The sequence below is a fragment of the Haliaeetus leucocephalus genome, unplaced genomic scaffold (assembly GCF_000737465.1).
Source record: "Haliaeetus leucocephalus isolate CR32 unplaced genomic scaffold, Haliaeetus_leucocephalus-4.0 Scaffold373, whole genome shotgun sequence".
Classification (NCBI taxonomy): Eukaryota; Metazoa; Chordata; class Aves; order Accipitriformes; family Accipitridae; genus Haliaeetus; species Haliaeetus leucocephalus.
The window spans coordinates 7,614,349-7,626,143 of record NW_010972809.1 but is presented as its reverse complement, the minus strand read 5'-3'; the positions used below and the strand labels follow the sequence as shown (position 1 = coordinate 7,626,143).

Below are 11,795 nucleotides of genomic sequence, written 5' to 3'. Positions count from 1 at the left end.
AGCAGGTCAGTAAGTCTTCACTTTTTCCATGTTTAATGGGTGCTCCTCCCACTGTCACATACCTCCTTCTCCTCAGCTTTCTTCTCCTCCTCCCTACCAAATTATGGAGAACACATCTCCCCCTTTTTTTATTTATTTGCCAGCATGTAGGCTGAAATGTCTTCAACATGAATTTGAAGGTTTTATAGATCTTTAACGTAAAGAAAGAAAACACTAAATCCCAAAATGTGCTTTCCTCCCAAATATTTTAGCTAGTAATCTGTAAAACTAACTTTCAAATTCCAAAATCATTCCTGGATAAAAGGAAAACCACCTACAGTCAATTCCCGAGAACTTAAAACGCTCAAAAACATGTCTTTTTCTTAAAGCTAGAATTGTGAAGTCTTTCAGAAGGCACTGTATGACAGTGAAGAAACAAAAATCCATTCCTTCGATTGCAGGTCATCCTTTAAGGGCTATAAATAACAGAAAATCATATACAGCCTCTTAGTACTTAACTTGTTACCTAATAACTTTTATAAAAACTATCTTGTTAGGTTTCTATACAGTAACATGGGATTATTAGAAAACTTCTTCTGTAGACGTAGCTTTATGGAGGACAATCATCATTAGTTCCTACAGCCATCTGAAGCCAGTAGTCCAGGTTTCTGAAAATGACAAAGTTGTACAAGTTCTCTCCTCCCTTGTGGAAACCATGTTCACTTTCTCTCCAGGAAACAGGGCTGTCTGCAAAGCCATGCACAGTTAAGGTCAGCCAATATGCCAGTTTTGGTTCACCAAAATAGCAACTGCAAGGAAGACAACAAGGTATCAATAATTATAATGGAATAGACAGCATGTTCAAGTATACAATATAAAGTAAAAAAAAAACAAAAACAAAAACCAGACACAGGCACTTCAGTGAAAATTTGTAATTAACAGTTAAAAAACCCATGCCTTAGTACATAATGAATAAATTCAAAAGAAAATACTCTATCAGAAGACATTAGGAAATAAAATAAGATTGACCCTTGATTATGCCTACCATACTTTTAGACATGGCAAACCTGCAAGTAATAGCAATTCGAAAAATTTCTAATTGTAAAGTAGCTGTTCTGAATTTCCTAAAGCATGCACTATCTTTCAGAAAATAGAACATTTACTGAGAACAGTTGCTATCAGGGCAAAAAAAGACATTGGAGGAAGAAACATAGTCAGGCTACGCTTGACACAAATACTTTTACCACCAGAAAGGAAATGGATTACAAATAATCAAACCCAGACATTATCCACTGCTCTTAAGGAGAGAATAAAAGCCAAGGAAACCTGTGTTCCAACCTTAGCCTTAGGGAGGCTTTCTGCATGAGATATGAAAATTGCTCAGAGTAATGATCATATTCCAGATAAAGCAACAGCAATATTGTCATGAGTCAGTGCTACAATTGTTAGCTACCAGGCACTTCAAGCATTGTCTCACACATGGAGCAAGGAGCTTCCAGAATTTGCTATCAGTAGCACTAATATATAAAACAGACAGATACCACACTGACCTAGGATACACTAGTATCATGTAGTTTGGTACTGAATTAGAACTACAGCTACCCCATTCATCACTATCCAGTGTCCTACATTACAACACCTGATTCAAAAAACTCACTGTAAGTTACTTTATTGTAATGCCATAATAACCTTGAAGTACCTTGTGATACTCTTTTTAGTATCATAAAGGGATTTCAATCACATTTTCCATCAGTAGTTAAAAATACTAAATCAGACATATTTGAGGGCATCTGATTTTCATAGACGGGGGGGCATATGGAAAATGTAGGAGTTCAGTAGAGCCACTGGTTTTTAGAAATTAAATAAAAAGCAAAGTCATTACTAGAATACAGGGCAGGCATTTTCAAATTTGAAGTATCCAAAATCGTTTATTGCTTTTTTTATACCAATGTTAAGCTTCCAGCTCATTTAACTCCAACAGCACTACTGAAAAGTAATTTCAAAAATTAAAAAGTGTTAAAGTACAAGTGTTTTAGTAATGTACTCCTGCCCTTACCACAGCTGCTCCAATAACTGAATTATCTTCTCAGGAATTATAAAGCCTGTGATTGTGCACAAAAAAGCTTTTTCCACCATTGTGTTGGGCTGAGGACAGCAATAGGTTGATAAGAAGCTAGACGATTTGTTGTTTCTGGGAAAAAAAAAACCAAAACCAAAAACCAACTAAAATAAATATACTTTAAATCTTCCATAGGAAGTCTTAGTAATTGAAACTTGTACCAAACTAGTATCTATGTATATCATCTAAATTAATACCAAAGCAACTAATGGCCAAGCAATTAATACACAAGATGTCATGGTGCTGTGGGTTAACCCTGGTAAGCACCTAAACACACAGAGCCACTCACTCACTCCCCCCTAGTGCAGTGGGGGAGAGAATCAGAAGGGTAAAAGTGAGAAGATGCATGGGTTGAGATAAAGACTATTTAATAGGTAAAGCAAAAGTTGCACGTGAAAGCAAAGCAAGCTAAGGAATTCATTTACTACTTCCCATCAGCAGGCAGATGTTTAGCCATCTCCAGGAAAGCAGGTCTTCATCATGTCTAAGTGTGACTTGGGAAGACAAACGCTGTAACTCTGAACACTTCCCACCCTTCCTTCCCCCAGCTTTTATTGCTGAGCATGCCACCATATGGTGTGGGATATCCCTCTGGTCAGTTGGGGTCCGCTGTCATGGCTGCGTTCCCTCCCAGCCTCTTGCCCACCCCCCCAGCCTACTCGCTGGCAGGACAGCGTGAGAAACAGAAAAGGCCTTGATGCTGTGTAAGCGCTGCTCAGCCATAGCAAAAACATCCCTGTGTTATTTCCTCACAAATCCAAAACACAGCACAGCAGGAGCTATTATGAAAAAAATTAACTCCATCTCAGCCAAAACCAGTACAGATGGGTACCCCTAAAGACACAGGTAAGTTATTCAAGACTTAGAACAAACGCTTAAGTGCATAATGGACTTCCCACTTATAGAAATGTGTCTTTCTTAATTCTTATTTAACTCCTCATTAAAATGAACTGTGGCTTTCCTTACTTAAAATAGATTTAAAGATAAAACAAATTCAAATACTTACAAGCTAACTTGATTCAAGACAGCACCTAGCCACTCAAACAGCTCCTCTGTACTGCAGGACTCATCTGGCTTTCCTTGTAGTTCGTTACTTTGCAACACGGGACACTCCAAGTCCCTTAGTGTGCTGAAAGTTATTTTTGGCTTCAGGGCCTGTATTTGTTTTTTTGAAAAGTATGACATCAACGTTGATCCCTCTGCACCTTAACAACAGAACACCACAAACAGCTGTTACAAAACTACTAAACAAAAGGAGCACTGAATACATGAAACCTTTGTATATGTGTACAAGAAAACGCAGTGTATAAAACCGCTTACATGCTGTTATCTTTGGCAAAAGCCATAGACTCTTCAGCTTCCTTACCTTGGAAATAAAAATTAGTACAAGATCCAGCAACTTAGTATAGCTCAGTAAATTTACTACTTAACTAGCAAGTATAGATCTGTCAATAGAAAATTCAAGCAGATTAACTGGGCAAGTAATAAAATGAACTCATTAGAAAGGAATTCAGCATTCCTGAAAAGGAACACATGAAAGGGAGCAGGAACATGTTAACTGCTCCCCAAGATAATGTGGTTTGCAAATGCACTCACACTGTAAATATACCCGTGCCTATAAACACAAGGCCAGAGAACATTTTGCATTACTAGTGCCCATACATACACTCCCTTCATGCTCATGCACAGGTCCTCGCTACTGCAGAAGGGCAGTGTGTGCATTAGACCATTAGGTCATCTCTAGTTCAGCATCTCTAGAAATTCCTCAAGCATTGCAACCTGAGGGAGAATACACGTGGTAGATGTACACCAAGATAATGCATCTCTAAGATGAGGTAAAGGGAACTAAGATCACATGAATCCAGGTAGCATTCCCTCAAAAAACACTGAGAGTCTGCAGGGAACCCAGCATCACTAGTTCACTAAAAACTGCCTCCTAGAGACAGTATGGCTTCTAGAATCATGAACAACTCCAGCAGAATAAATTCCTCCAGATCTCAGGAATACTTTGCAAAAAGCTATAGCGTCATTTAAATTCTCCTGGAACATGCCTTCACACCTGCAGAAAGTTTCCCTTTTCATTGTCCTAAAAGGCCAGAACAGACAATCTTCCTTCAGCCCATACTTCCTATTGGCATTTGTTAAACTAACAGGTTTAAAGAATGTATAATATTGCCTTAGAATTCTTAGTCAAATATAAAAAATTATACATTTTAAATGTCCGCTGCATATGGGAGCCTCAGCTAGAGCCCTAACTTCAGGGAATCTCAAAGACTCCAAGAGAAAAATTTCTCTAGCTGCATGATAGCTCTCCATGTCAGCAACAACCAGGCACATTGTCAAAGTTTTTTGGAGGCCAGTGTATTTCAGCCAATACACATTTAAAATTGTCATAGAAATTACAGCAATAGAAAAGAGAAGATTGGTTTGCCTCTCTCAACAAAGACATGAGACAATCCATATTCCCTTTTTCTGTTTCTCTTGGTGCCAGAACCACTAAGTGGGAAAAACAGGTATGAAAACAAAAAAATCCTGCTTTTGGCAAGTGGAACAATTGTTTATAGGTTTGCAGCAGTGCTGGCCATAGCAAGGAACACCAGTTATCAGCAGGAAGGCTAAAAGCAGAATGTTTGTGGAGGACACAGATTCTCTTGACAAAACACAGCCCTCTTTTTCCCTTCCAGCAGAATCTACACGATGCCTCATGTCTATTAATAAAAATCTATAAAAGTTTTATTTTTGGCAGTACTATGGAACTAAGAGTCTTTCGTGTGTTATAAGCACAAGATTCCTGCAGAGAAAGGCATTCAGACTTAACTCCATATTCAGGAAATGATTGACCTGACCCATTTTTTGGATGTAAGAAAGTGAGGAAAAGGAATGTTCTTCTTCCTGAATGCTGCTACCCTGGCAGCAACAAACATAAGAAACATACTGGCCCTAGAGGCATTTTGCTCTCTGCCCAGGGTCAATAAATCCAAGCAAGCTGAGCCCAAAGATCTGCCACCTTAGTTGGATTTATGTCACCATTTATGGTAGCAACAGTCTCCACTGTGACCCTTTCCTGAAGGCTACAAGGATGGGAATTGCAAGCCTTTAAACAATTTCTGTATGACAAACAAGGACGGATCCTTGTCATATGATTAGTACTTAAAAAAGGGGAGCGGAAACATGAAGGACTGAAGTGAAACATGGGACACTGCTAAAGGAGCTCGTAAGAAGCTTTAGTTTCTCAGATCAGTTAACTCCCACTCAGACTTGGGTCTTGAACAGCCAGGAAAGAGTAACAATGTAAAGAGCAGATGGGAAAGCATTCTCAGGGACCCCTCTAACATCTAGTCTCACTAGCATGGAAACTCAAAGCGGAACTACACTAAAAGCTACACAGCTATGATGAAGAAAAACACTGTGTTGCAGTACATACTCCTGCAGTTTTTGTCAATTCTATGCATATGCCACATATCCCTAGACACAGCCTATTCTGCGGTTATACAAGCAACTGAGGACTTTGGAAAGTGACCCCAAGAGGAAGAGCAATACTTAAATCCCAAGGGGAAAAAACAAAAGTAATTAGAAAACAGTAGATAAACAAATACTATAAGAAAGATGATCTGAGACAATACAATTTCTTATAACAACCTCTTACTCTGCTCCAATCTCAAACAAGTGCTTGAGAATAAAATGATAAAATAGCAGACTGCGTGTGTATCAGTCTACATGGCACACAACAGAAATAGGGACTCTGTACATGTCCTATAACTACTGACGAGATGAAAGTTCCCCATCTCAAATACTACACCAAATATGTAACTTATGTGTATTAATTAAAAAACCCCCAAAATGTGTATTAATAATAGTCATGTATGTCACAAATTTATAAAAAAGAGGCAGCACTATCAAACAGGCAAAGTTACACCAGAAAGCCTGGGCAACAGAGACAAGGAAATGAAGCAACTAATATATCTCCTATGAATCACTGTTGTGCTCCTGAACTGAAATGTTCTGCTGTGTAGGAAGTAATGCACATAACACTCCCCCTGCCCAATCAAATAAACAAAACAAACAAACAAACAATCTCATGTAAACACATTTTAATCTAACTTTTTCATCCACTAAAAATGCATTTGGACAATCACTAGAAAAGAACAGTAAACTAAAAATATCTGGACTTCATGTCAGTTACATTTTAGTTTTACACTTAGTTCTTATTACCTGGATTATACCAAGCCAGTAGGAAGTCAAATTCTAAAGGTTTCTTTTCTTTCAAGGCCCAAAGCACTCTGTTATGTTTCTTGCTATCAGGGTGAAAGCCGGAATCAGTCAAGTCAACAGATACAACTGCAAAAATGTACAAAAGCAGCTGTTACTCAATTGAAATAAATTTTCATATTAAATTCATTGTGAACTAAAAGAACACAAAGAAACCAAAGAACATTAGACTTCCTTTTCATATAGACAGCATCTTCATAAAAAGTATCTGGTTATATAAATATGACTCCCCATTATGTAAATAAATATTCACCTCCTGCTGTCCTTATTTTGATATAATCTGGAACTGCCTTCTAGTGACTGGAGGGAAAGATTCCTTTTGTAATGGCAGTGACAGAAGTCCCAAAACAGTGCCTTAAAAATATCTTGGTAATTAGGCAAGCTGTTAGCACTAAAAAAGCAAGTTTCTAACATCAAAAGCCACATATATGGCAACGACACTTTTTCTTTTTTTTCTAGATTAATTGGTCCCAGGCTAAAAGTTACATTTATTTTTTACATGGAAATTTCATCATACATTTTACTTGACAAACTGAATAGTAAAAGCCTGTCCCATTTTGCCAAAATTCTTATTATAGATAACAAGTTTCCCCTTCTAAAGTTTTTGTCTACCTACCTATCAACTACTGCAGGTTCTAATACATTTGAGATGGCATAGTGTTCATGTTTTTTTTAATTATTTACAAAAAAAAAATTAACAATAATAAAAAAAAAAAAAAAATCACACTCAGTATGTCTCCTCTGCAGCTGTTAAAAAACTACAACATTTTCCAAGTACTTGGTATATAGAGATTATCATTTTAGATGTGTCAAATGCAATACAATTCTGCCTTTCAAGCAAGCAGTCTTGGGTGAGGCTCTTCACTAATTTTTTTCTGTGTAGTGTGCAAATTTTAAGCTCTACCTTAATTAGTTTAGTATTTTCCGATTTAAATTGGAAGGCATAGATACTGTGCACAGTATACAAAAATCCTTGCGTCCTACATCACTCCAGCATAAACAAGACTATGAAAGACCCCAAAATCAAAAATTTTATAGAATACCCAAAAGATCACACATTTGTTTCCCTATAACTGCTTTATTATTTGGAAAAAGTATTTTTTCTCTTCAGGCAGTCCTTGTATCAGCATCTGGAAAAATATGACCTAGACAATAACCAATTTTAAGGAAAGGCAAGTTTCAGCATTGCTGGTTTAACATCATAACAAGGTGCTTCACAGACAGATCTGAAATAATTACTCTGTTAATATAAATAATACTTACTGTATCTCATTACTTTTTTGCCCGAATACTGAGAAGGGCGACCTTGCAGTCCAAGTTCCTCGTAAGTATCCTTATCCACTGAGAGAATTAGTTTTCCTATAAACAAAACAAACTTCAATACAAATAATCTTCTACTTAGTCCCCTTTGAAGTCTTCCGAGAACTGTACACCTTATACAACGTTAGCTTTGGATCAATGGTATTACTAATGTAATCCAGACTCCTTAGTTCCAGTTAAATGGATTACCAGATTAACCCTTAAAAAAAAAAGTTATAACTCAATTACTCTTTTTTATCAAAGAGGTCTTATGAACTAGAATGAGAAAAGTATAATATTATTCCTGAGACAGTAATAGCTTTTTATACTGCACTACCTCTCTTCATTGCCTCAGTCTTTCCTCCACTTGTCCCCTAGCGTTTGCTGTGTCATTGGTTGAGCGCTACATTACACCAGGGCCTGACATAGTAAAGAGTCATGTGTGCACTGCTCAACTAAACATACAAAAGCAGTTCCTCCAACTCCAGTGGGACTACTCACATTGAATAAACTATGCTTATTAGTGATGAGCAGATATGCGCTGGAACAACTCCACTTCCATGTTCATAAACCAAATCTGGCAGCTGCTACTTAGCATAGAATTTCACACAACAGATCTCTACTACAGTCTTTTGATTCTACTGTATAATATAGCATACAACAGTATAATATAGAATACAAACAAATAAGGCTGCTGCTGAAGATTTCAGATAGTGACATAACCAGGAACTGTAACACTGTCTCTGCATTAATTGTGCATAGCTTAGAATTTCTATGATATAGTTATTACATCATATAAATACTATCAAGTATTCATTCTGCTAGGACTGTGCTAACAGAGCACATAAAAGAATTCCTCCTCTGAAGAATCTTAATTTACTTATGCACTGATAGGCACCCATCATCTTACAGCATCTTACACTAGAGGGCCGATAGACCAATTTGTGTTTCTATTATATCTGATATATTGCTAAACAGACATATTTGAAGCCCAAAATAGCTTCATTATTTTCTCTGCATGTAAAATCCCACCTGAGATGGAAAATTTTGTCATAAAACTGTGATGGAACTGCAAAAGAGTATTTTAACATGTCACATATTTGTCAAAGAATAAACAGTGAATATTTTAAAAGTGTTCCTAAGCAGTACTGATAATTTTCTTTTTTGGTACAAATTCTGTCTTTAGGACCAGTAGGAAACAAGAAGTTGGAATGCAATGTTTTCACAAAAATAATCCTCTGTAGCAATTGCAATTATGATTGAAGCATTGATAATCTGATACTATACATAAGTGAAGCTGATTTTTTTTTCTTAATTTCCTTTAGATGAAATAAATAATTTAACAGCATGAATGAAACGAATATGTTAAAATGAATATTCTTCTGATTCAAACATATTTCTAATAAAGTTGGCAAGTACAATAAGCATTAAAGTTTCCAGTTTACATCATTCCAACTGAAAAAAAAACCAAAAAAACAAAAAAAAATCCCCACCAAAACCAAGACCATAATCAATATGTATGTATTACTAAAAACACAACAAAACATACCGTTTGGTAGCAGAGCTGCAGTATTATCTTGATCAATTTTTGTGTTATAGGTAAGTGCATAGCATGAACCTTTAATAGTAAAGCAGAAAACCATGAGATTAGAGTCTCTAAAGACAGGCATGACAATATGAAAGATTCACCTCAAGATAATCAAACATGCCAAATACCACCTTCTCAAGCAAAACAGCATTCTGTTATTATTTTTATAAACCTTGGACTGGCACTATTTTAAAGGAACTGTAATACAGATAATATTAACAATATGCCCCGATATGAAAACACTTTCTTTCCACCTGTGGCCTTCCCCGCTCAGCAAACGGAAAGCCCTGTATTTTCCAGACACATTTCTATTATTGGTTCACATGCAGACAAGGTGGAAGATGCTCACATTACTAAATATATTTTGTAGCATTATCTGCCACAACCAATTTTGCTCTTAAAAATACAAGAGTCGGATCCTGTAAACTTGGTGTACAAACATCATACTGCTTCCATAAAACTACTGGCATAAAAGCCATTTATGAGACTAAAGGAAATATGAAAAAGAGTCCCACATTTATAAAAGAATGGATCTCATTCTCCCATGTCACCCACATGTTCTCTCTTCTCCTCTCTTTTCCCTTTAAAGCTTTTTTTCTCCCTGACAATTATCTGAAGGGTACAACATTTATCATGAGCCAAATGAGCAGGGCCTGCTCAATAAAAACCACATGCTTTGAGTATGTAATAGCAAGTTGGCTGGGCAGAAGCTGCATTTTTCTTCATGCCCTCTTTGCTCTTACTGTATAAGGATGAGCCACTGCAGCTCCATTAGCAAAAAAACCCAACAAACCCCAAAGCATATTTTTTCCTCTTTTTCTCTTGTCTGCTGTGGAACACAACTCTTGTGTTGAAATATGAAGGAATCAGAAAGGGAGAAGGGAGCTGATCTCTGCAGGAATCTAGCATAAAGATGAAATGTAGAAGATAAACAGGTGTGAGGATACATGGAAGCCCTCTTGATAGCTGGATTGCAGAGTTAAGATGGAATAGGGAGAAACGAAGAGGGAACAGTCATAGAAGTTTTGGACCCATTGGGTGTAAACAAATGTTGGCATACCACAGAGCAGAAAAAAGCAGATAAAGAAATTAATACAGAATTTTCTTAGTATTTTTTCTTCCCTTCCTTTAAAATACTGTTCAGAATAAATAATAATAAATGGGTTTTACTGTGTTATGAAAAATATACACTGTTACTGCATCTGTCATGTTCTGATTACCTCCTTACCTTTCTTCACAAAAGCATCGATGAATTCATGAGTGACCAATTCATGAACCGATAAATTCCTCACCAGGTAGTACTGTCCAACATCTGCAATAGTATTTTTCAGCACTTCAGGTAGTACGCCACATTCAGGGATCAAAAAGGACACCTATTAGGAACATATTTGTAATGTAAATCATAACCTAAAATCTGTTCTGGAAGGCAACCAAGAAAAAAAAATAAGTCTTCTTTTCTAATAAATCAGTATGCTACACCAAAATGAGATGAAGGAAAAATAATTTCAAGCTACTGTCTTCAAAATGTATCAATTTGCAAAAAGTCTCCATGTACAGCAAAGACATTATTTGGTTTTTGCATTTTACATGCTATACAACAGCATTTGAGGTGTTACATAAAAGCATGATTTTACACACCATGACTTAACTAATGATCTTGTTTGACATCATTATAAATTTAGCTTGAAGTCGCCCTGGAACGTTTCCTTCAGCCCTTGCTGCAGGAAGCAGTTTTAACTGAAAATGCAGGCTAAGCATTTATGTAACGTCAGTGGAAACGCAAAGACCAAAGTAGAATTTAAACTAGTTTTTGAATCAATGCATTCTCCTTTGTACAATATTTTAGAGGTCAGGAGAGCAAACAGACCATCGGAACAAAACTTGAAGACGGGCTTACAATTTTCAAAACAGTCACGGGGCGTACGTACGTTAAGGCTACAAGTTCTGTAGCAGGCTTCTAATTTAAGGTAGGAAACGGATTTTCAAAAGGGATGAGCGCCTACCTTTTCTTACTAAACTCAGCATTCATTCTTTTGGCCCGATTGCCTACCTTTAATTTCCCTTTTGTTTAAAACTTTTCCTGTACGTGTTTCATAGATCAAGGGAACTCTTAAGGCCGCGAGATGAGGGCAAACGAGATTATTACACGGGCAAACACCAAGCTTCCCAATAACCCTGCACGAGCGGCATAAAGGTTCATCCCCCTGCTCCTTCCCACTCCACCCCTCAAAAAAACCCTGTTTTCGGAAACAAAGGAGCTCACAGAAGAACATGTACGTATCTCCCTTTGCACACGTACACAAGAGAAATAACAACTGACAGGCGGGCTGCCTGCCACACAAGTGGAAAGCCTTCTAGTTAGCTGCTAGGAAAATCACTAAGGAAACAGCGAGAGGGTCAGACTGACACTGGCAACAGGCAAAGAACGGCGAGCACGCTGGCGAAAGCTGGTCTTCGCAAGCGTTAAGTCGCCCCAAAGAGCGAAGCAGTTCTTGATGACGGCACGGCGGGGTCCTTCGGCAGATGGGGGGGGGGGGGGGA

General features: G+C 37.3%; 1 protein-coding gene across 1 annotated transcript in view; it reads right to left on the bottom strand.

The window, feature by feature from the left end:
• Positions 1-490: 490 nt before the first annotated feature.
• Positions 491-11,795, bottom strand: part of RPP40 (ribonuclease P/MRP 40kDa subunit) — an 11,614-nt gene continuing 309 nt past the window's right edge. Inside the window, exons 2-8 of the mRNA XM_010573268.1 lie at positions 10,483-10,627; positions 9,216-9,284; positions 7,631-7,726; positions 6,311-6,436; positions 3,105-3,303; positions 2,036-2,170; positions 491-788 (exon numbers count right to left, since the gene is read on the bottom strand). Coding sequence (XP_010571570.1) covers positions 590-788; positions 2,036-2,170; positions 3,105-3,303; positions 6,311-6,436; positions 7,631-7,726; positions 9,216-9,284; positions 10,483-10,627 — 969 coding nt within the window. The 3' untranslated portion in view covers positions 491-589. The remainder of the gene's footprint in view (positions 789-2,035; positions 2,171-3,104; positions 3,304-6,310; positions 6,437-7,630; positions 7,727-9,215; positions 9,285-10,482; positions 10,628-11,795) is intronic.